Below are 23,218 nucleotides of genomic sequence, written 5' to 3'. Positions count from 1 at the left end.
AAACTGTATCCTCGTTCTTTTCTTCAATACATTTTGTCGTCTGCTCTTTCTCAATAAGCTATTCTTAAAAAATCTATTGAACAATGTGTTTATGAATTTGGAGATGGTTCAGATTAGCTTCCATGTAGTTTACGCATTTCTTACATTTTACAGGTAGAAATTTAGGTAGATCAGCTATTTAAATCGCCTCACGTTATTCGCCCATTAATAAACTCAACAATAAGATAACTATTACAAAAATTCAACTCGGATTCGATCAATACATTAGACGTGAGTAGAAGAAGGAATCGCTCGAATGCATGAGACATATTCCAGAAGTGGTACTAACCCCAGAAGAACAAAACTTCTACACATTGAAAGCAATCCTGCGGTCATTGTGACTAAGCAGATATAGATGCAGGTTGCAGGGCTATCTAAAGTCATCACTTACTAGTCTTCCTGCTAGTTATATAATTATCCTGGAATTATTTCCATTCATTGTCAAACACCGAACTGCTTTGTGATTGACTAAGTAGCAGTTATACCATGCAGATAATCCATGACTACTTCCAATGCGTTTCCTTAGAATAAATAATAGTTATATGTGTTGAATCAAACAAAACTAAATTCAACAGTTCCAGTAAATAACTTTTATACAAGGTGGAGATGTAATAAACCTCCGTGGGAAAGTGCAGAGAAGTCGTTTTCTGGTGATAAAGGATTCTTTTTTAATATTTTGTATTATTGTCAATTATTCAACATATATAATGGGTGGCCGTCAAGGTATGTCTGTTGTATGTGAGCGAGTAACTAAATCTAACGTTCACATGCTATTCAGGTGGTAAAGGTTAGTAGTCCTTCAAATTCTTTTCATATGAAGAGATAGGGACGTATTCAAGAAAGATGGGACAGCTATAACTATGCTAGAATGGCAAGCTGACTTTGGTATATGCTAACAGTTAAGCCTCTTAAGGCTCCAAAGAAATTTAATAAAGAGCTGTATGCTTACTCTGTTCTTCGGTGTTACTGCGCTGATTGCCATCATAGTGACGACGACGACCTTGCTCTGAAGGAGAAGCTTAAGAAGGAAAAAGCTGATTTAAAAAAAGCTGCTGATATGGGTGAGTAGCTTTTTTGTGGTTTAGATGTCACTGCCGCCTTTCTCATCCAGTCTGTAGCTGCACAAAAGGGGCCGATGGGAGGTGCTGGTCTTAAAAAGTAAGTTCTGCTGTACGGGACAAGTTGAAGCAGTATTGTCTGATGTCTATTAGGTCGAAGAGGTAGCATACTTGGTTATATGTATATTGGCAAGGTTTTGCATGCACTCTAAATGAACTAGCATTGCAGGAGATAAATTCTAATGTTAGGATCATTTTTGTAATTGGGCATTAGAACCCAATACAAATTATTGTTTATTGTCAAATTCGAGGTGTGCCACGCACACGCCTCTGTGTGATTTGTAAATGAATTTTATTGTACTTTACATATAATATATATTTTGTTTATACTTCACTTTTATTATAACTCGATATCTTCTCGTTTACTCCATCAACTTTTCTCTATTATCCCCTCCCTCGCAACCAGAGACTTGCTTTGTTGTCTATACAGAAGTGACGGTTGAATCACGGCGGTATCAAGCAACTTTACGCGACTTACTCAAGAGGATTTTACATCTCAAGTCAGCCCAGCACGCCTCTGTTGATATCCACTGTTCACTCTTGGGTAACTTGCTGAGCTGCCGAGGACTCAGACCGGCAACAATCTTCTGTTGACAGCGAATTGGGTCGAAGAAAGGTTTCCAGTAAGCTCTATGATCCTCCCAAGTTGGACGAGCTTTAAAATATCTGTTTGTGTGCTAACAATGTTGATAAGCCTTGAGATACTTGAAATCGCTCTAGAGTCATTCGATATCTGTCACCATGACGATGCCTCCTACTCCTACTCTACCGTCTCCATCGGCATCCGTTCACTCCCATCTCTCTCGCCGCCTCACAAACAGAATGACAAACCGTTACTCGGTTAATGCCATGTACTCTCTTGCTGCTGAGCAGGACATGGAGCTCGAGGATGAACTTGCGCGGGCTCAGAAAAAGCTGAGAGAGTTGAAATCTCGCATATCATCGCAGTCAAAGAAAAACTTTGTCCTGGAGCGTGATGTACGATACCTTGATTCAAGAATAGCACTATTGATTCAGAATCGGATGGCGGCAGATGAGAAAAGGGAAGTAGCGGAAACGTTGGAGGATGTCGACGAAGAATCAGGTCTTTGGCCGGATGAGAAAAGAATGGGGCAATATGCCAACTTGTTTTTCCTCCTTCAAAGTGAACCTAGGCACATTGCGAGCCTTTGTCGTCTGGTTAGTTTGTCAGAGATCGACACTTTATTGCAGACAGTCATGTTTACACTGTATGGGAATCAATACGAGCAAAGGGAAGAGCATCTACTTTTGACTATGTTTCAGGTGAGCAGTTTGTTCTGGCTGGCTTTTGACAAAATTTGCTAACAATAAGCAGAGTGTATTATCAGCACAATTCGAAACGACAACAGAATTTGGCTCTCTTCTTCGTGCAAACACTCCAGTATCTCGCATGATGACAACCTATACAAGAAGAGGGCCTGGTCAAAGCTACTTGAAAAGTGTATTAGCCGACAGAATCAACAGTCTTATTGAACATAAAGATTTGAACCTCGAAATCAATCCTCTAAAGGTGTGTGTACTTTTTGTTCCGAGAGACCACAAACCTGACCAATGCTTGAGGTATACGAGCAAATGATTCAGCAAATTGAAGAAGATACTGGTACTCTTCCTCCCTCCCTTCCACGAGGGGTTCCTGCAGAAGTGGCTGCTGCCAATGAAGATGTGCAAGCTATCATAATACCTAGGATAACTATGCTGATGGAGATTGCAAATTCGTTTTTGGCAACTATCATCGACAGTATGGAATCAGTACCGTATGGTATCAGGTGGATCTGTAAACAAATTCGAAGTCTCACAAGGGTATGTACCGCTATATAATGACGGTGACACAAGGCGTTGATAAGAAGATAGAGAAAGTACCCAGAGGCAACGGATGCGAGCATCTGCTCACTTATTGGTGGTTTCTTCTTCCTTCGATTCATCAATCCAGCTATCGTCACCCCTCAGGCTTATATGTTAGTCGATGGCGTTCCAGCTAAGCACCCCCGAAGAACCCTGACGCTGGTTAGTCCTTTTTGCACTTTGGACAGTCTATTGTCCCAATGAGCTCACGATCTTTCAGATTGCCAAGATGCTTCAAAATTTGGCAAACAAACCCAGTTACGCAAAAGAACAATATATGATGTCAATTAATCCCTTTGTTGAGAATAACAAGACGAGAATGAATCAGTTTTTGAATGCTTTATGTGAAGTGGGGGATTTTTATGAGTCACTTGAAGTCAGTCTGCTTAATTTGCTGTTTGAAAGATATTGACAAACAGCAGTTGGATCAATATATGGCTCTTTCAAAGAAAGACTTGGCAATTAACATTACTCTCAATGAGTTGTATAACACACATTCATTACTGATGCAGCATATGGACGTGTTGGTGAGTACGATGGATATTGCGCTGGCAGAAAGAGTTAATCTCTTCTTAGTCTCCAAACGACAGGCAACACCTGCGAATTCTTTTGGATGAACTTGGTCCTGCACCTCCTCAAGTACCTCGAAAAGAAAATCGCTCCATTGAATTACCTCTCTACTCCCGTTGGGAAACTCCCATCCAAGATCTTTCTGTTTCCCTCATGTCTGACAGTGTTACTCAGAATGATATCAATTATATGGAAGCAAAGTCAATCTTTGTTCAACTATTACGTTCAATGCCCACGATTGCTGATAAAAGACCCATCGTCTTACCAGTTTTGGCAGAAAAAGCCGCCACGAGTAAAGATCCGGTCTTAGTGAGAAGAGGCATAAAAGTACAAGCTTTACTGTCGGAGCTTGAAGCTGCTGGCGTTGTGGATAAGACAGACGAATACAAATTCATGCAAGATGAGGTTGCCGCGGAAATGGTTCACCTGGGCAATACCAAAGAGAAAGTTCTGCTTGAAACTCGCTCGTTGGAGTCAGTCTACAAAACCATTTGTGATCACAATAACTACCTGCGCTCTCAGTTGGAGCAGTACAAAGCATATTTGCAAAATGTGAGATTGACAAGCAGTAAGGACAAGGGTGCAGGTGGAGTTGGAGTCGTTACAGTTAATGGAAAAGAGAAAAAGCAAGCGAAAACACAAGTTTTGGGGCCATATAGGTTCACCCACATTCAGTTTGAGAAAGAGGGGATCATCATGGAAAGTAACGTACCAGAAAATAGGTGAATCGTTTTGAGATCAGCTTTTAAAAGTCACATACATGGCTAACACGTCATTAGACGCAACAACATCTACTTCAATATTACGTCTCCTACTCCCGGAACTTTCCTCATCGCCCTTCATTTCAAAGGCCGCGAGAAGCCTATCCTGGAGATGGATTTGAAGATTGATGATTTGTTGGAGAAGCAAAAAGATCACCAAGCAATGTTGGATCTGGAATATGTACAGCTGAATGTACCCAAGGTTTTGGCACTGTTCAACAAGGTGTGTCTGCTTTTTTGGCGGTTACTCATCGAAAGATGTTTCTAGGCCTCCTTCGTTCTGTACCAGCACTGACAGATACATAGTTGTTTTCAAAGAGGAGATAAAGGCGCTGGCGTCCGCTCTAGAGCCTTATAGACAAAGCCGAGTGAATTTTTCTGTATCGCCGAACTTTCTTTTATCTCTCTTTCCGGTATTTTTTCGAGTAATTTGTTCTCTCTTTTTCCGGCGTCTTTGGGGATGCTTAACATGTTAATCAACTGTTCTCTGGTGTTTATCGACTATAGTCTTGTGCTTAAGAGACGCAGATCTGTCGAATTTGAGGAGCCAAGTAAATTCGCCCCTACGATACAAACGGCAATCCTGTTCGAAACCACTTTCAAATTCTGACTGGTCGGGTTCACGTGCTCTTGTATCCGACAACTTACGACTCAATAGGGTCTGAAGATGCTGACGAAGACCGCCGGAAAGAAGCATCTAGGCATGGGTAATAACCCAACATCAATGCGGCATCGTCTTTATCGTTCTGGGTTATATTCATACCTTTTCTCAATCTTTTTGACTATTTCGTGGCTGATAGATATTTGACTTTGTTGTCTGCTCTCATAAAGAGGCCTTTGTAAATCCTGCTTCGGCGCTGAAAGGAGGAAACTGGTAATGTAATTTTTGTATCCTGGGCTTGTATCCTTGTTCTTTGTAAGGCCATACAGAATGACGAAGTTCGAGCTGCGTGGTCGCAGCTATGCTTGACATAACTCCAATCCTTTATCTTTGCTTGAGCTCTTTTGCCATATAACTATATTGAACGACGTAAATCTGACGTGCCTATCTTATCATTATCCCGCGCCTATCTAGACAAAATCTTATCTACGTCGGCAAATGGCTTCAACCACGTGGCGGGATGGCATTTCAGGCACATTATGACATCAGTTGGACGGGTTTACCCGATGTCCGTTTCCGATACAACTTTATTTAAGTTGTATACGTTGATTTTCTTTCTCTTCTTTCTTTTCTTTCTTCTCATGTTCATCATGTCTGACGAAATAGCTCAGCTTACTTCATTCGGTCAAGCCCGCTCTACGGTTAAGGACTCTCCCTTGTCCGCCGAGGAGCTGCGCCAGACCGATGCCTACATGCGCGCTTCGCTCTACCTCTGTCTGGGTATGCTTTATCTTCAAGACAATCCTCTTTTGAAAGAGCCATTGAAGAAGGAACATCTCAAAGCTCGACTTTTGGGTCATTGGGGCTCTGATGCTGGTCAAATTTTCACCTATATTCACTTTAATCGCTTGATCAAAAAGTACAATCTCGACTCTTTTTTCATTTCCGGTCCCGGTAAGAGATTGCTTGTATGTTGCTGCTGTAAAGCTGATCATATGGGCAGGCCATGGTGCTCCGGCTGTCCTCTCTCAATCCTACCTTGAGGGTGTTTATACTGAAGTCTATCCCGACATAACCGAAGATGTCGACGGCTTAGCCCGTTTCTTCAAGCAGTTTTCTTTTCCAGGCGGAATTGGGTCCCATGCGACACCCGAAACCCCTGGGTCTCTCCATGAGGGAGGAGAGCTTGGCTACTCCATCTCTCATGCTTTTGGTACTGTGTTTGACCACCCGAATCTCATTGCTCTCACTGTCGTCGGTGATGGTGAAAGTGAAACTGGTCCGCTAGCGGCTTCCTGGCACAGCAACAAGTTTCTGAATCCCATTACGGATGGCGCTGTCTTGCCTGTCCTACACCTCAATGGGTAAGCTGGGCTTTGGATGAATTGAATTGACAACTTTACAGCTACAAGATTAACAACCCTACTGTCTTGTCCCGTGTGTCACACGAGGAGCTTGAAGCCCTTTTTGTTGGCTACGGCTGGAAACCGTACTTTGTTGAGGGGTCTGACCTTGAGTCTATGCACCAGTCAATGGCTGCTACGTTGGAGAAGGCTGTCACAGAAATCAAGACCTACCAAAAGCAAGCTCGGGACTCTGGAAAGGCTTTCCGCCCTCGCTGGCCCATGGTGATTCTTCGTTCCCCCAAGGGCTGGACAGCGCCTCGTGATGTCTCTGGTCATCACCTAGAAGGCTATTGGAGAGCACATCAAATCCCTATTGCTGATGTCGCTACCAATGTTGAACACCTCAAGCTGCTTGAGAACTGGATGCGTTCTTACAAGCCTGACGAACTTTTTACCTCTGAAGGGAAGCTCATCGATGAACTAAAGGCTCTTCCACCCACAGGCACTGCCCGTATGTCTGCCAATCCCATAACCAACGGTGGTACCGTTCGAAAAGCTTTACAGCTTCCCGACTTTAGAAAGTACGCCTTTGATATAGCTCCAGGCGCGTCTGTCGGCCCCTCCATGGCCAACATGGCTGTTTGGCTGCGTGATGTTGTGGCCAAGAATCAGACCAACTTTCGTCTTTTTGGTCCTGATGAGACAGAGTCCAACAAGCTCGGTGCCGTCTATCAGGCTGGTAAGAAAGTTTGGATGGGTGCTTACTTGCCCGAGGACAGTGATGCCGGAAATCTTGCTCATGCGGGCAGAGTCATGGAGATACTTTCAGAGCACACTGTTGAGGGATGGCTTGAAGGTTATGTCTTGTCTGGAAGACACGGTTTGTTGAACTCTTATGAGCCGTTTATTCACATTATTGATTCTATGGTCAATCAACACTGCAAGTGGATCGAAAAATGTCTTGAGGTTGAATGGCGTGCCAAAGTATCTTCCCTCAACATCCTTCTTACTGCCACTGTCTGGCGTCAGGATCATAATGGTTTCACCCACCAAGATCCTGGTTTCCTCGATGTTGTCGCCAACAAGTCTCCTGAAGTTGTTCGAATCTACCTTCCTCCTGACGGCAACTCCCTTCTCTCTGTCATGGACCACTGTCTACGGTCCAAAAACTATGTCAACGTTATTGTGGCGGACAAACAGGACCACCTACAGTTTTTGTCCATGGAAGAGGCCATCAACCACTGCACCAAGGGACTTGGTATTTGGGAGTGGGCTTGCTTTGGTGCGCCAGACGAGGACCCAGATGTGGTTATGGCTTGCTGTGGTGATGTTCCCACTATGGAGTCTTTGGCGGCAACTGCCCTTCTACATGAATACCTGCCTGACCTCAAGATCAGATTTGTCAACGTTGTTGATTTGTTTGTGCTGATCAACCATTCAGACCATCCGTAAGTACTTCTTCCTATGATTTGGTGGTTATTCAATAGCCATCTCGCAACGCTGATAATGGGTTTAGACACGGCATCCCTGATGGTTACTACAAGTCCATCTTCACTGAAGACAAGCCCATCATCTTCAACTTTCATTCTTACCCATGGCTTATCCACCGACTCACCTATAAGCGTCCCGGCCATGAAAACATTCACGTCCGAGGATACAAGGAGAAGGGAAATATTGACACTCCTCTGGAGCTTGCTATCAGAAATGAGACAGACCGATTTTCTCTCGCTATGGATGCCATCGACCGTCTTCCTCATGTTGGTAACAGGGGTTCTGTGGCCAGGGAAAAGCTGCGTAACGCTCAAATCAAGGCTAAAAATGATGCTTTTCAGAATGGGATTGATCCTGAAGAAATCAGGAATTGGAAGTGGCCTTATGGCAAGAAGAGCCAAGGCCTGGCTAGTAAACTTGGTATCTCTGGAGGAGAAAACAAGCAGCAAGTTGCCTCGATTGGCACTTCAGAGTAGACTTGACCGTCTGGTGTGTTTATTGTCAGAATGTAGGCTTTTGAAGTGTTATGCAGACAAAATGAAATACCTTGAATATTGATTATCATGTTTGGATTAACCACTTGTATAACCTTTCAATACCCTTATGGTATATCTGACAACTTTGCTGTCTTTTCTTGTTCCATGGGTGTAATTTGAATCCACAGTCTTATAAAAGCAGAGTGGACATCAATTTTATCACTTTTTTTTGGCAGGTTTCTTATGACTTGAAAAAACAAAACACTTGAGCAATATACTTGTTTTCATAACAAGTATATCAGCTGTGGTTTTAGTGATCAACAGTACCCTTATTCTCAATTATTCTAGTTTGCCGTGAGCCAGTGGTGATTGTATTCTTGCAGTAACTTTCAGAGTCCACCAGGATGTTTCAACTCACTTGACACTCGATAACTCACCTGTTATATTTTGGGTATAATGACGCCGTAATGAAACTCGAAAACTAGATCAAGCATACCATTGAAGGTTATAAATGTTGAGAGTGGTTTGCCAGCAAGACAAGGGTAAGATTAAGAGGTAGAATGCCCCGCGTTGGTATTCTGTTCCATGTCTTGCTGATCTCTTGTTGTACAGGGATGTAGTATCGGGAGCGGCATTGTACTATTTCGTAGTCGGTACGTCAATTCGTTCAATATCTTTGTCTTTTGTAATGATGACGATGAAGCAAAAAAGCCATAGAATTGTGTCCAATATTTTATATGCCTGCCCAATTCGTAAAAAACCTTCATTGTTTCGCTAGATATATATTCTTATTGATCCACTTACAGCTTTAACAAGGTGAAAAAGGTTATAATCATTGTAGTTGCCAGAAAGACTCAAGAATCGGCGGTATTCTGTCCCAACACTACTTTTGCCCACAACTTTAACATTCCTCTGCCTCTTTCATGAGCTGGGAAGAGGTGTGGATCCCTACACAAGTCAATGCAATCCTATATCAATCAAACATACCTGACAATTGCTGTGGCATGGGCATTGGCAACTTCTGGCCACCAAGAAAGATATTTTCTTAGTGGTAAGGTGTTTAGCCAGTATGCCATTCTAAGTTGGCTATCTTTCAACTGAACCTTGATTGTCACTTCTTGGGGAGTGACTTTAGTTTTGATAGTTTCAAAAGACGGACCCTCGGCGTTTTGAATAAGATCTGATTCAAGTTCACGCTCGATATGACGAATAATTTCACGGAGCTTTTGGATAGAGAGACCAGATGCAGAAGTTGGTTGGTATTCTGCAGGGTTGGAAGTTTTGGCAAGTTGCTGAAGACGTCGTTTACTAGGAAAAAGTGTTAGTGACAGCTCTTACTGGAGTAGCAGCAGCGCACGACCGAGAAGAATCGAGCGACTGCCTGGCAAGACTATATATAGATTAGCAGGGAGCAGGCCATATAGAGTAGATCACAAACATGAGGATGATTATGAGAGGAAGCATAACAGGGAAAAGGAATAGAATGAGCTACAATCACGGCTTTAGCTGCCGGCTGATAGAATAAACCACATACGTAGTTGAACGGGAACCTATATCTGAGTACAGGGGGTAAAGTGCCAAACCTATCACTCCAACTTCTTTCTACGTATTTTACCTCAGTTCCATCTTTGCTCCATGACTTAATAATTCCAGCCGAATCAGTGTCAACAGAAATTCCCTGGCGCTCCCATTGAGCAAAGTGATCCAATGTTTCGATGGCCGCAGATGGATAAGGAACAGAATCGTCATTGACGCTTGAGTTTATTAGTGCCACAACCATGTAGAGCCGTTGAAGTAGACAAACGCAGAGGCAAAGATTGACAGTCTCTCAAATTTCTCCAAGCCCTGGAAAAACACGGATCCTAGCTCATGTTGGTGAAGGTCCTATCATACAAGGACGGCTTACTCGGGTCCGCCATAATCTCCAGCAACGGACGCGGGTCTTCAGGCGAATACATGTCTACAACGTATAGTTGTTCACCGGAGCGAGACATGATACGGGCACCAAGCCAGCAAAGTACAGTGGAGAGAAATGTATCTAGCAACGCAAGTTAACTTCACGAGAGGTTTCAGTGAAAGCTTTACAGACTATATTTTGGAATACCATAGTGCTAACAAGTGATTAGCAAGTGTTGTACAATGGTAGACATACAGGTGTCGATAGAGTAGCAAACGATACTGGCTTGTGTATATCAAAGAACGATGGCTTTCGGGAATGCAAGAGCCCGACCAAATAACGAGCGACCACTATAAGCTGTCAGCATGCTGCTATAGCTCGCCAACCTCTTTCCTAATAGATTGTCTCAGTCCACTTACAACCACCAAGCGAATATCCGGTGACACTGAATTTAATCACACTCTTGCCTGATTGTTTCAACTCGTCTACCTTTTGGTCAAGTTCCCAAGCCACTCTGCTGGCACAAACGTCCACGCCATCGTAGGTAAGCTGGGAAGTCATCCCGCTTGCAATCATAATGACTAATTCCTCTCTAGAGTTTTCATCTTCCAGGCCCTCTAAGATGACTGGATCCTCTGCTGAGCCAGATATGCTGCGCCAGTCTACCTCGCCCTTCCATGCCGCCTGCAGCTCTTCTTTGGCGGCTGAGAGATGGCTCGGATTCCCCCATAAACCGTGAATCAAAAGCACAAGATAAACGTCGATGGACATGGAGTAGATGGAAATGTGAATTCAAAATCATTACATCATCATTAAAATGGATGGCGAATGCCGTCAATTCTTTTTATTTCTATCTTTTGTTTCCTTCAACTTCCTTCTTTCTTTCTTTCTTCATCACCATGTCTTCTCCAACAACCATTGTCCATCTAAGTCCACCATTAGAGCCTCTCCCGGCCTCAGACGCAGAATCTCTCTTTTTCGCTTCGCTGCTTTGTCTGGCCAATGTGCCAGAGGCGGCTATTTCCACCGCCGATTGGGGATTGAATAACGGTGAGTTGATGATATCAACATTGTTGACTAGCCATAGGAAGAATTCCGTATGTGACGCATATGGGACGTAGAGTAGACCTATCTTCTCTGGAAAGTTACAGTAACCCGGATGATTTTCTCTCGGTGGATGAAGAGATTGACTCACAATGTTGGAAGGCGTATATCCAGCATCACATTGTGGATTTGGTTGTAAGTGGATTTGTGTACATGGACAATGACTCAATCTTGCAGAACCACACGCTTTATTCGCTCCCTCCAAATTATTCGTCCATGACTGTCAAGACCCAGTGCAAAGGTCTCACCTTTCCACAAAACCAATATATTCCTCAAAGATTACGAAGTCTAGTGAAAAGCAGGCTAGAATTCGTCGGCTTATGGGGACTGGGGGGTTTAAACATAGGTTTGTCTTAAACTGAATATACATACTACTTGAAGTCGTATTGATAACGACAGGCGACGCTATTGATGAGGATCGTAAACGATCAGAGGAGCAATTTATCGTTGGCCCAGGAGGCACCGTAACGCCTCGTGCATGGTCAGGGTGGAGGTCTGGGCAAGAGACAGAAAAACGACGTCGTAAATGGGGAGAACAACAGGTGCATTGGGTTCACTCTTGATTTCGGGTTATGATCTCGCTCATCAACTTCTAGCTTGAGGCAAGGATAAAGACTGCTCTAGATCCAATATCTCGGCGCCTAGGCAATCGCTCATTCTTTTTCTCTGACAAGTAGGTCTGTTTTAGTATCCTGTCGATGCTGACTCTGTCATTAGACCCTCGACTCTTGATCTGGTTCTCTATTCTCAATTAACTCTCATCTTGAAACCCACCCTCCCGAACCCTCTGTTTCCAAATATCATTCGCAAACATTATCCCTCCTTGGTTGCTTTTCATGAGCGATTAGCGGAACTTATCCCTCTCTCAGAAATGCCGCTTCAAGCCCAATCTCTGCCAAAACAAGTAACATGGAGGGAAACTTTTAAAAGCTGGTTTCCAACGCCCAACAGTGTTGTCCAACCTGCAAAAGAGGTCAAAACGAGTAAACAGAGAAAAATGGAGAGAGGAAGATGGCTTTGGTTTACTGCTGCCGGGCTATCGATGGTGACATATCTGTTTGCAAGTGGAATTGTCAGTATAAATCTTGGAGAGGAGGATCAAGATGAAACGGAATGGATAGAAGTTGACGATGAAAAGGAAGAGAATGATGTCAGGAGCGACGAAGATGACGAAGGATGAGGCTTGGCAGTTACTATATAAAAAGGTGATTAATGAAGTTTCCACCTATCGCCTGCATATATTACCACGGCCACAAGTGATTGATGCTCCTGCATTTGGGCTCACGTTTTAGCATCATTTCGAACCAGCTACAATCGGCAAAACGAGAAAAGACTAAACGCCATCAAAATTCACAACTCCCTTGGCTATCCTCTTATGCCTTCAATGTCACTGTATTAAATGGTTCCAACAACGCCGTCCATCTTTTTGCAGCCCATAACACGCAGACTGTATGCCAGCAAATCTGAGCAATGATCAATAATATCATGTTGACTAGCTGACATCTTCGTTGACTTCTCACAACCGCACTTGGTACCTTTATCAGCAAACACCACATCTACGACTTGTCATCATTGATACAACGTGTTGAAGAAACTTAGCAGACTTGATGTGTGGTATCTTTCTTCAAATCCTAATTTTATCATTTGATCTGTCCGCAGCGAACGCATACCGAAAATGTCTATGACAAAATCCCTATCCTTCTGTTGTGTGCACGAGGTGCCATAACAGGCTTCAGACGGAAGGGATTCTTGCCAATCTCATCCAAGGTGCATGTTGCCAACAATGAAGTTAAACGGCCGTCCTAGCTGTCAGTCATGCACGCTCACGCCATTTGGTCTCGCGGTTCCCTACTTCCCTCCAAACTGGTACAAGAACTCCTCTCGTCTTGTCTCTTATTCACCCTTTCCATCTCATGACTGTCTTTTTGCCTTCTTTCCTATCAATATTGATAACGTGCCTGGTCTACCGCTTATCGATCTTATCTAAATCACGTGATTGACATCGGTTTTTGCATGTCGACTAATGCACCGTTCTTCCATTAAATCATCATGGATCAAGTAACAATCAGCCTCCAGGCTCAGAAAGAGGAAGCGAAACTTTGGTAAGAGGCCTGCTGGTAACAAAGAGCAAGTATAGGTGAAAATGAGAAGTTGGCAGAGGCAGTTCAATCCTCGCATCTGCCAACTTTTTGGATCGAAGCACGCTATACCTATACCATCTAGTATCGCTTAACCTGATAGGAAGAACTCAAGCTTATGGTAAAGAGTACCATTATTTCACGACGTACGTCGGGTATTTATTGGCATAAATGGACCAAGCTGACACAGCGGCAGATATTTCAACGATGGCTATGTGATTTTACTCCGTCGCAGATTATCAACATTCGCGTTGGACCTTCTTGTCAGGACTTGAGTTGGGTTTTGGGTCTTTGAACTGAAGGCGTTGGGGATGGGGTAGCTTGCGTGAGGAATGTGTAGTTGGAGGAGAAGGCAGCTACCTAGATTGATTCCCTAGAGAACTATGAACAACAAGTCCTTCCTTACATCTTCTCGTCTTCTGCGGCGGTCATTCAACCATACCACTACCTCAAGGTACGCGAAATATGGACCTTTCCTGTCCATGATCCTGACAGTTAGTGATACTTTCGTGATAGTTTCCAGCTACTCTGTCATGTTCATTATATGTGGAAATCCTACGTTACAATAATGCATGTAGCACGAATAAGAGTATCTCGATAACCCATACACGGACAGACAATGATTAAACAAGACGAAACCAAAACAAATTGAAAATTACAACATGATACACACAACTATTGATTAATATTCGCTATACTCAAGACATTTACCATATCATTCTCCATTCAGGGAGTCTCTTCTCCACTTGGACGAGGGCATAATACAAGAGGTGTAGGTGACCTCCACGTACTTTCGGGAAATGTCTTTCCATGTCCCTCAACATCCATTAATTCAGTCTTATCAAATTCACCTTCTTTCTCCCCTTGATCAGAGTTGGATAACCGATCAGAACTTTCATATGGGTCAGAAGCTGCTTCTGTCCCAAGGACAGATGTAGGATATGAAGTGACCGGAGTCTGAATATATGCCGTGCCTAGAGAGCCGGACGGCAGTGATTCAGTCCATGAGCCGAAATTGGTGTTTAGCCATGAGAGGGAAATTGACTCATCCGTAAGCGACGAAGGCGACTGCAACGGTATACCGACAGGTAACGGAAGGAAAGGCTGATTGAGAATTCCGTCACAAAGATCAGTGGGTAAAGGGAGAGGTTGAGAAAAAGATCGCTGCCTTTTGTGTACACTTATCGAAGGTTCTGTATCATGTTTGATAGTCTCCAGCAATCTCGTCTTAATGCCTTCAGAGCCAGAAGTAGATGCCGACGTTGTAGACGCGCCTGGAAATTTCCAATTACTGATCGACATAGATTGGGCAGGTGCCACTTGCGAACACAAGCCAGCAGTCATGGATGCTGAATTGAGAGTATTTGCTAGATACTGCTGTATTTTGATGAATGCAGGGATAAGACTCTATCAAAAGGTTAGCTTCGTCACAAATGTAATGAAGGCGTCTCATTTCAAACATTTAGGGGTAGTCAACGAGGATGGAATATAAAAAAAACAACCTACCTCACGAATACCAGTAATCTCACATTTCCCACCTTTCCCAGCTTCGCCGCCAGTGAAATCTCCTATTTCTCTCCATTCACCCTTTACTTGTTCTTTTTCATCAGACCGGGAATGGTACGTAGCAATTCCTGGCGCCACCTCAAATTGTATGGCTACTGCGTTAGTGTTGACGGCAGGATTGGAAGTTGCGTGAAGGTTGGAAATATGATGCGGGTGAAGAGGGATGTCGATTCTGAAAGTTAAAGTATGAAGCACGTAGATGTGAAGGACGGGAGGCTCATCTGGATTGCTGCATGATTGTGAAGGAGATGAGAAGCGAATGGCTGCAGCAAGATCGGGATGTGTTGATCCAGTACCAGGAGTAAGAAACCTCGTCCAACCTGAGATAGATAATACGCTGATAGGCAGCAATGTCAGATCCGCTGATTACACGTTAGGCCAAGTGATTTGAGCATATAGGTCGTACCGGTATGACTTACCGGAATCATCTCCAACCAACACTCGAAGTGCATCTAGACTTGGTACTGAGTGGGGCTCTATGCATTTCAAAGATCCCGACGACAAGTTTGAGCTCATCGATCCATCCTGTTGCGAAGGGAACTTTGATTGTGGCGAACCGTCTTGGAGCTTACGATGGGCGGCATCGCGCTCTTTGGCTCTGGACTTGGAACGTCTATTTACATTTCAGTGAGTAACGATCCACTGACCAATAAAGTTGACAATGACAACGAGCATACCTGTTTTGGAACCATATTTGCAGCGTTTTAGGTCGAACTTCCGGACCGAGTTTTTTAGCAAGTGCTTCCCTCGCTGCACTATCTGGGTTTCTATTGTCCAATGTAAATCACATAATTCACGAGATTAAATACTTGATTCAACTTACTTGTTCTCCTCGTATGCCTTGACGAGGATTGCTAATTGCCCTTTGGTTGGCTTGAATCTAGGCGGTTTTTCTCCGCCCCCCATTCCTATCCCAATTCCCGGCACAAGTGGCTTGAAGAAGACTCTTTCTCTATCTAGCGCAAGATTGGTGAATTCTAAGCCTGTCAATGGAGCTGATCCCGCCGGCGAGGGATGGAAAATCCGTCTTTCAGCGACTGAGTGTGAAGGGAATTGTGGAGTAGATGGCGGTCGAAAAAGCCGGCCTGTTGGAGAAGCATTTGCAGAGTAATATTTGTAAGGTGGATAGGGACATGAAGCAGATGAGCTGTTGGGCGGTGGCGTGTGTAGTGTAAAACTTCTGTTACGCACTGGAGCGCTTCCTGCTGAGAAATATCTTGTAGGGCCAGGTCGAGTAGTCGAAGATGAGAAATTCACCTCCAGAGGAGAAGTAGAAAAGTTGGCAAACATAGGAGATAAACCTGTCAAAGCATTGGGCCTCAGTTCACTCTGATTGGGAGTTACGATTGTAGGTGAAGAAAGTGAAACAACGTTCTGCCGATACGCAGGCGGCAAATGTGCGTCCATGGCGGCTGATGGCGAATTCCAGTCTGCTAGGGTTGGCGTAGGTGCCATCGTAAACCCAGAACTGTCTTGAGTGAATGGTGTAAACGGAGATACAAGAGGCGTGAAGGACTGGCCTAGATCGTACATGTGGTGTTCCATACCTGCCACACTAGAAACGCGAAGGCCCCAAGAAGAAGCAGGCCCATTTAACGGTGCCGTAAAAGGCTCGGCTGTAGACGAAGACGTGGGAGCAAAAACGTTGCAGTTGTGTAGACTGGCTACTTGTAAAGAGTTTGAACGATCACTGGTGTCGTTGCCGTCTTGTGAAACATTTGAAGGCAAAGACATGGCAGACATGTCAATCATACTACCAGAGCACTATACCCAACACTTGACTGGACGTCGCTGAACCGAAACAAGCCTCAACAGAGACAAAGAGTGTGATGGAAAAGAGCGAGAAACTGTTTGACCATTAACAAAATATTCCATGAGCATGAGTACAAGTGAATATTGGTGAACAAGATGCAAGATACTTACAGTTGAATTTTAAAAAAGAAATCAATTACACAAGCACATACCATCCGAAGACTACCACCAGCTGCGCAAGTCCATATATCTCCTCTTCTCTGCTACACTATATCAATGAGCAGGCAGAAAGAATAAAGGAGCAGACGGACGTTGTGTCTGGGATAGCCAAAGGAGGATGAGTTGGGACGACTCTCGCCGCGGCAGGTAGAAAAAGCCGTCTTAAATTCAGAACGGTTGAGAGCGATAGCATGAATCCGATGACCCTCTTGAGCGGCAGCTAGTCGAGCAAGCTGTGAGGGTGTAAGCAGTAGAGCCCGACAAAGGTGGCCACAAAGAAGGTAAAGCTACCGTTCTGTCCTTGGAAGGGAAGCCTTTGCCAGATACCTTTTCTCTGCTTTCTTCTCAAGAAACCGGAAGGATATCGAGTGTGGTAAAGACGGACCGTCAGAGCTGAGCAATTAATAGGATCGATTCAAGTTAGTACGGAGCCACCGGGGCTACAATGCAGGGTCAGTCGAAAGAATCTAAAGTTCAACTCTTACCTTTTCGACGATTCAAAAATCAAGAAAATTTGGATCCTCGGAGCGCATCTCAAGCTCGCAGAAACTTTATGGCTAACTGAATGAATCTCATCGACCTTCTCAGTGTGTCAACAAAAGGCAGACCCGAGACCCCATGGAATCCAGGAAGGGGTAGAGCTGAAACACCGATTTCGTTGCTTTGTCAACGCAAAGAGGCCTCTCTGTCCTTTGGAACCCTCTTCCCATACCTAAACCCTTGAGCAAATACCATGTCACCCAAGGAAAAAAGACAAGGTGTATGACGAGGCTTACCGGTTGTCAGGTTGAAAGCTACCCGATGTGCAGACCCTATCGGGAAAAGCCAGTCTTGTGTGTGTAGGTGCTTTGTGTAGACAGACATCCTGTTTACCTTGCGCGTATACTCCTGACATATTCATCCTTGAAAGCGACTTGTCTTTGTTCTGTATGATGGATAGATATGCTGAAGTTGTAAAAGAATGAAAAAAAAAGTCATGATGTAATTATGCGTAATCAGATAAAGACTTGGACGTAGAATATGCAAAATTTCTGGGACCTGACGAACGGTGCCTGAAAGAAGATTAGTCTCTCCATCACATTCAACTGGAACAGATTTTGTTCATTGAATTTATAATATATATATATATATAACACGACTAAGAAACAGTCATTCTTGAGCATGCCAAGCAATCCCAGCAAGATTTCAAGGAAGGTCCAGTCGAGTAAGGGAGCATTCCAGTGGTCCTGCAGAGAGTGGCTTGGAGTGTTGTACAGGTATACTGTGGGCGCTCTTCTGTCACAGCTGGCGTTGGGTTGGTTTGTTATCTTGGCTTCTATCGGGATGGCGAGATGGGAAAGAGATGTGGTGAGGGTTATTCCAGCAAACCCAGGATATGTGAGGCTGAGGGATGGTGTGGGAGCAGAGCAGGGCAGGAGGATAAAGGTGAACGAATGGGTCGGGGAAAATGTTGGGAGTTTGAGAGAGAACTTTATGCCTGCTGCTTGGCTGCCAAAGTGAGTATAAAATTCTAGCGATATATATGCCGTGCTTTGAATTGTAAGCGAGGCTAATACGAGTAGTGGGCATCTGCAAACGTTTTTTACTATTGCTGGAAATTTCGCCAATATAGACAAGGTACATTATATACGGTATGTAAAAAAGTAGGAGATTTGAGAGAAGTCTGAAGCATTCTGGCCTGTAGGACATATCTTCGGCTTCCTGACGGTGGCACAATGTGAGCTGCATCCCGTATTGACTTGATTGACCGATTCAGAGGGCTTGATACCACTCCCGAAGAGCACGCCAATCTGCCAAAAGATGCTCCGACAGTGGTGGTATGCCATGGCCTTACGGGAGGAAGCCATGAGAGCTATGTGAGGAATGCACTGCACTGGGTCACCAAACCTCGTTCACAAGGAGGATTGGGTGGTAGAGGTGTCGTCATGAATGTAAGCCATGTTCAGCTCATTCAGAGTATATACGATTTAAGCTAATGTCGCAGTCTCGAGGTTGCGCAGGTGTCCCATTGACATCTTGCCAGCTGTACAGTGCAGGCACAACGATGGACCTTGCATTGTCTTTACACTACCTTCGTCTCAAACACCCCAATTCAGTCTTTATTGGACTTGGTTTCTCACTAGGGGCGTCCATCGTCTCGAGATATCTGGGAGAGTATGGAGAAAAATCAATACTTTCAGGAGCTGTCGTCCTCGGCTGTCCTTGGGACTTGCCAGCAATGTCCTATAAACTTGAAAACGATTGGTTCATTGCCAGAGTGTACTCTAGTGCACTCGCCAAAAATGTCTTACGTCTCTTTTTCAGAGCCTATGATCAAACGCCTTCTCTGTTTGATCAGTCTCCGAGAATAGCACCTTATCTATCGGAGCTTAAAAAGCAACGGAAAAACATGGGTAGAAGGAGTAGGCTGAAAAATGCTGATGATTTTTTGATCAGCAAGATAGGCGGACCAGAAGGTATTGGAGCATGGCCATTCTTGGGAGCGAAGGAGTATTACGACTGGGCAAGTCCGCGGAACGTCATCAGCGGGGTCAAGGTGTAGGTTTATGTCTATTATCACGAATAAAAGGAGGAAACTGACGGATGACATTTCAGTCCTCTATTAGCAATAAATGCTTTTGATGATCCAGTTGTAGACTGCAGTAAGTGTATCTCTATCGACTCTAAGCAGCCTACACCCTTTTCGGTATATGGCCCAAACTTGCAGAGCTGATCAAGACGGTAGCCGCGCTTCCTCTAGACGAGTTAAAGTCTTCTTCACATGTCGTTGCAGCCATCACAGGGTCAGGCGGACACCTTGGATGGTTTGACGGACCCTTCCCTTTGTTTTCTTCCTCTGAAGAATCACATCGACGATGGGTATTGAAGCCAATCTCGGAATTCATCAGCGCTGGAGCTCGGGATTGGGCTCCACCAAAAGATGAGGAAAAACTTGAAGTTGTAGAGACGGACGGATGGCAGTGGGTGAAAGAACCCATATATTCTATTCCGGGACTCGAGAGGGTTGGCTGGAAAGTACTCAAGGAGGGCGAAGTTGTTGTGGGAGAGGATGATGAAGGAGAAATAGAATTGATACAAGGCTTATAGAGCGCTTAGCCATATGGATGCAAAATGGAAGGGGTCCCCCCCTGAATTAAAAAAATGTATTCCATTGTTATTGCGTTTACGAGTTTCTTATTTCCGCTTTCTCTTGCATAAATTTACTTTTCACTTCAATTTGTCTTTTAACGCAGCACTATGTCGGTGGATCTATCAGATCCACGTCTGGCAGCAGCTCGAGCAGCAGTCACAAATACTGCCGACTCTACTTCCTGGTCAGTTGTTATTCCTGCCTCCATCTCATTATCTTGACTAAGCTTTATCTAGGTTCCTCTTGCACTACTCGCCGAACCATTCTACTCCTCAAGTCCTTCAGGTGTTGGAGACAGGCTCGGATCCAGTCCTCCCTGCATGGCAGGAACATCTCAACCGGACCACTGAGGGAATCTTGTTTGGTTATGCCGAAATAGCTGGAAAAGGACTGGTCTTGGTTTATCTAAGGAGCGATATTGGCGGCGTACGACGTGGTGAGCTACGCATCACTGCTTCTTTCTTTCTATTGCTAACAAGTCGTCTTATGTAGCACGAGCAGTGGTGCACTCTCGGGCTATCGCCTCACTCTTTCCAGTGCGTCTTTTCTTTACTTGTCGTGTTTCTAACTACAGATCTAGGATTATTCTGCTATAATCACTATATCCACTCCGGAAGAACTTACAGAGCAACTTATCACCGACAAGCTTGATCTGAATGCCCCATCGATAAACAATGAAAGGCCAAGATACAAGATTCCTGGCGCAGATGTGCCTGATCCTCTTGCTCCAGGCGCTACCGGTCTTAGGCGTTCCCTCCCTGCTCCTCCTTGGTCCATGCCTCAGCACGAGAATATCACAGCAAGCGCCAAGAACCCCAAGGGCCCTACTGGGAGTCTGGATACCAACAGTTCCTCTGTTCGTGCTCTTGGCCTGGGTAGCCCTTCTCGTCCACCTCTTCCTCCACCACAGGCTATCTCAACTCCATCGCCTGCCGATATACACTCTCATTCCGTTGGTTCTACCCAGTCGCGAAGGGCATCTCTGACCTCCAGGCTCAAGAATACCATTCATAAATCAAGCTCGTCCGTCGACGAGACTTCTCTAGATTTGGGGAATCATCACGAAAAACATTCAAATTCTGGTCCACATTCTCCAAGCTCAGGCAGATTTAAAGTTCAAACCTTGAGCAAAGTCTTTGGTAGAAGAAGGTCGAGTGCTAATGAGGAAACATCACCCACAAGTTCTAAAGCAGACCATCTGCATCGTGATATTGTAGGCGAAGAGACGGGGGAAGAACGCTCAGACGTACCTTACGCTCCCCCTGTGCCGCCTAAAGATGACTCATCAGAAATCCAACCTTCCATTTCGGCTTTGGGTATACGAGATCATTCCCACTTTATCCCGGGACAGCCAAACTCTTCGGGCAGCACGCCCATTCCTGACACTAAACCTGTTTCTTCAGGCATAGCCTCTGACCCGCTCAGTAGTCATGTGATTATTGGGTCGGAAGTGCCAAGGAAGTCGTCCCTTCCCAATCCATCTTCGCCATCCTTGACCAACGGCTCTACCCTCCTGAATCACATCCCTCAATCGACTATGATGTTGCCATCACCCACTGCGCAACAAGTATTGACAAGAGCGAGAGAAAAGCAAATGGAGGAGGAATGGGAAATCCAGGAAAGATTCAGAAAAGACTTGGCAAAGAGAAAGCTGTCTCTCAATGGAGAAGTCGCTGTAGAAGATGAAGGCGGATCAACCAGAGTAGATCGTGAGTATAGCGATAAACATGATGACCAATATGAGGCAAAGACAGAAGATTTTATTACAACACCTTACGTCGCAAATTCTTCTGGATTACCTGCTGCTCTTTCATCAAATTCTCCCTCTCTTGTCCTCGGTTCCTCTGTCGGAGGAGAAACTTTTTCAGTACCTGAGAGTGCAAATCAAGTGAATAATACTACGGCGATCCCACAGATGACCACGGAGACAAACCTTGAAGCAAGACAAGAAGAAGATACTTCTCATTCGAAGGAATTGAGGTCTACAACCGATGAACAAATTGAAGATAGTTCCCAAGCTATGCTGGAAGTTAATGAAGCTGGAACCAAAGACAGTGATGCCAGAGCAAAGGTGGAAGAAGAACAGATGCTAAGTTTGGATAATAAAATGCCAGATGAAGAGCATTCACGAACGGAGCATACATCAGGCACTGCACAAGCTCAAAAGGAGGATGGACAAAGCGAGCAAAAACAAATCGCCACAGAGTCATCCGGAAGCCCTCAAAGAGCAGAAGAGGAGCAGTGCAGCTCAGAAGATAAACACCAAGCTGAAGAACAGGCGCAAAGAGAAAATGTTGAGAATGAAAAGAAGAAGATTGAAGAAAAGAGACAACAACAAGAAATTCTTCAAGCAAAGCTGTGTCGCGATAAAAATGAGGGAAACCTCATGCTTCGTGGGGTGAGTGTGATTTTATCCTTGTTTTTCCCCGTTTACTGCCTTTGTTGTAATTGCCCTTTGTCATTAACTGCAAGTACTGACGAAAGGTAGTGGGCAACTGTACAGACATATAAGAGTATGACTTGGAGAAGAAGGCATTTCGAAATTTGGCCTAAAGAGATGAAGCTGTTTAAGAATGAAGGTGTAAGTTTTACCAATACGATACCTGTTACTCCCCTACGCGGCTGTTTTTGCCGCTTGACAGTCCATTTGTGCATCAGAACAATGAGCAAATTTGCTGATATTTTACTATAGGATGTGAAACCAATCCAAACGATTGTATTTGGTCCATCAACAACCGTCTCAGAACAATACGAAGAGTCTCAAGTGAAAGACAGTTTCAAGGTCATCTCCGATAGAGGGGCTCAAGGCGGCCTCGAAGAATTCTTCCTCTTTACAGATTCGGCTGAGGATAAAGACGTTGTTCTGAGAAGTTTGAGAATGTGCATCTCCTGACAACCTGAGAGCCATTCATCTAAATTGCCACAAAGGTGAAAAATGGGAGTTGTAGTGTACATTTTGTCAAATATGTGTGCTTGTCGATTGCTACTTGAAGAATCTTGAGCCGGCTTACATGCTTGCTAATTGCTTAGTATCTATGAATTTTGTATTAATATTTTTTCATTCCATTCGAATTTATATTTTCTATATTGACTGAAAGAAGCGTTATGATTTTTGATTCCGTTTTGTCTATTGTCCCTCTTCTTGTT

At 44.3% G+C, this 23,218-nt stretch overlaps 7 protein-coding genes across 7 annotated transcripts; 5 read left to right on the top strand and 2 right to left on the bottom strand.

Moving 5' to 3' along the window:
- Positions 1-1,898: 1,898 nt before the first annotated feature.
- Positions 1,899-4,678, top strand: L203_104418 (uncharacterized protein; the record flags this gene model as incomplete). Its single annotated transcript, XM_066213804.1, has 9 exons — positions 1,899-2,441; positions 2,494-2,688; positions 2,739-2,978; positions 3,030-3,182; positions 3,241-3,396; positions 3,443-3,547; positions 3,597-4,312; positions 4,370-4,574; positions 4,658-4,678. The coding sequence occupies 9 exons, from the start codon at positions 1,899-1,901 to the stop codon at positions 4,676-4,678; spliced, it is 2,334 nt and encodes a 777-aa protein (XP_066069901.1).
- A 924-nt stretch (positions 4,679-5,602) lies between these two features.
- L203_104417 (uncharacterized protein) lies at positions 5,603-8,265 on the top strand (the record flags this gene model as incomplete). The annotated part of the gene is made up of 4 exons (XM_066213803.1): positions 5,603-5,906; positions 5,956-6,262; positions 6,358-7,746; positions 7,815-8,265. The coding sequence occupies 4 exons, from the start codon at positions 5,603-5,605 to the stop codon at positions 8,263-8,265; spliced, it is 2,451 nt and encodes an 816-aa protein (XP_066069900.1).
- Positions 8,266-9,242: 977 nt separating this feature from the next.
- Positions 9,243-10,933, bottom strand: L203_104416 (uncharacterized protein; the record flags this gene model as incomplete). The annotated part of the gene is made up of 9 exons (XM_066213802.1): positions 9,243-9,573; positions 9,623-9,655; positions 9,704-9,753; positions 9,800-10,019; positions 10,070-10,127; positions 10,172-10,303; positions 10,355-10,376; positions 10,496-10,512; positions 10,582-10,933. 9 exons carry the CDS (start codon positions 10,931-10,933, stop codon positions 9,243-9,245), a joined length of 1,215 nt encoding a protein of 404 aa, XP_066069899.1.
- Positions 10,934-11,061: 128 nt separating this feature from the next.
- Positions 11,062-12,446, top strand: L203_104415 (uncharacterized protein; the record flags this gene model as incomplete). Its single annotated transcript, XM_066213801.1, has 6 exons — positions 11,062-11,212; positions 11,289-11,401; positions 11,444-11,612; positions 11,666-11,808; positions 11,863-11,939; positions 11,984-12,446. The coding sequence occupies 6 exons, from the start codon at positions 11,062-11,064 to the stop codon at positions 12,444-12,446; spliced, it is 1,116 nt and encodes a 371-aa protein (XP_066069898.1).
- Positions 12,447-14,130: 1,684 nt separating this feature from the next.
- On the bottom strand, positions 14,131-16,722 carry L203_104414 (uncharacterized protein; the record flags this gene model as incomplete). The annotated part of the gene is made up of 5 exons (XM_066213800.1): positions 14,131-14,811; positions 14,911-15,332; positions 15,390-15,583; positions 15,648-15,737; positions 15,794-16,722. The coding sequence occupies 5 exons, from the start codon at positions 16,720-16,722 to the stop codon at positions 14,131-14,133; spliced, it is 2,316 nt and encodes a 771-aa protein (XP_066069897.1).
- Positions 16,723-18,102: 1,380 nt separating this feature from the next.
- L203_104413 (uncharacterized protein) lies at positions 18,103-20,028 on the top strand (the record flags this gene model as incomplete). Its single annotated transcript, XM_066213799.1, has 7 exons — positions 18,103-18,437; positions 18,504-18,572; positions 18,626-18,658; positions 18,785-18,872; positions 18,926-19,479; positions 19,537-19,583; positions 19,667-20,028. 7 exons carry the CDS (start codon positions 18,103-18,105, stop codon positions 20,026-20,028), a joined length of 1,488 nt encoding a protein of 495 aa, XP_066069896.1.
- A 150-nt stretch (positions 20,029-20,178) lies between these two features.
- Positions 20,179-22,964, top strand: L203_104412 (uncharacterized protein; the record flags this gene model as incomplete). The annotated part of the gene is made up of 6 exons (XM_066213798.1): positions 20,179-20,255; positions 20,308-20,507; positions 20,564-20,607; positions 20,652-22,469; positions 22,560-22,652; positions 22,764-22,964. The coding sequence occupies 6 exons, from the start codon at positions 20,179-20,181 to the stop codon at positions 22,962-22,964; spliced, it is 2,433 nt and encodes an 810-aa protein (XP_066069895.1).
- Between the last annotated feature and the right edge of the window lie 254 nt (positions 22,965-23,218).

Source organism: Cryptococcus depauperatus, chromosome 5 (genome assembly GCF_001720195.1).
Source record: "Cryptococcus depauperatus CBS 7841 chromosome 5, complete sequence".
Taxonomy (NCBI): Eukaryota; Fungi; Basidiomycota; class Tremellomycetes; order Tremellales; family Cryptococcaceae; genus Cryptococcus; species Cryptococcus depauperatus.
Note: the sequence above shows the minus strand (reverse complement) of the source record. Positions and strands in the feature narration are given on the sequence as shown.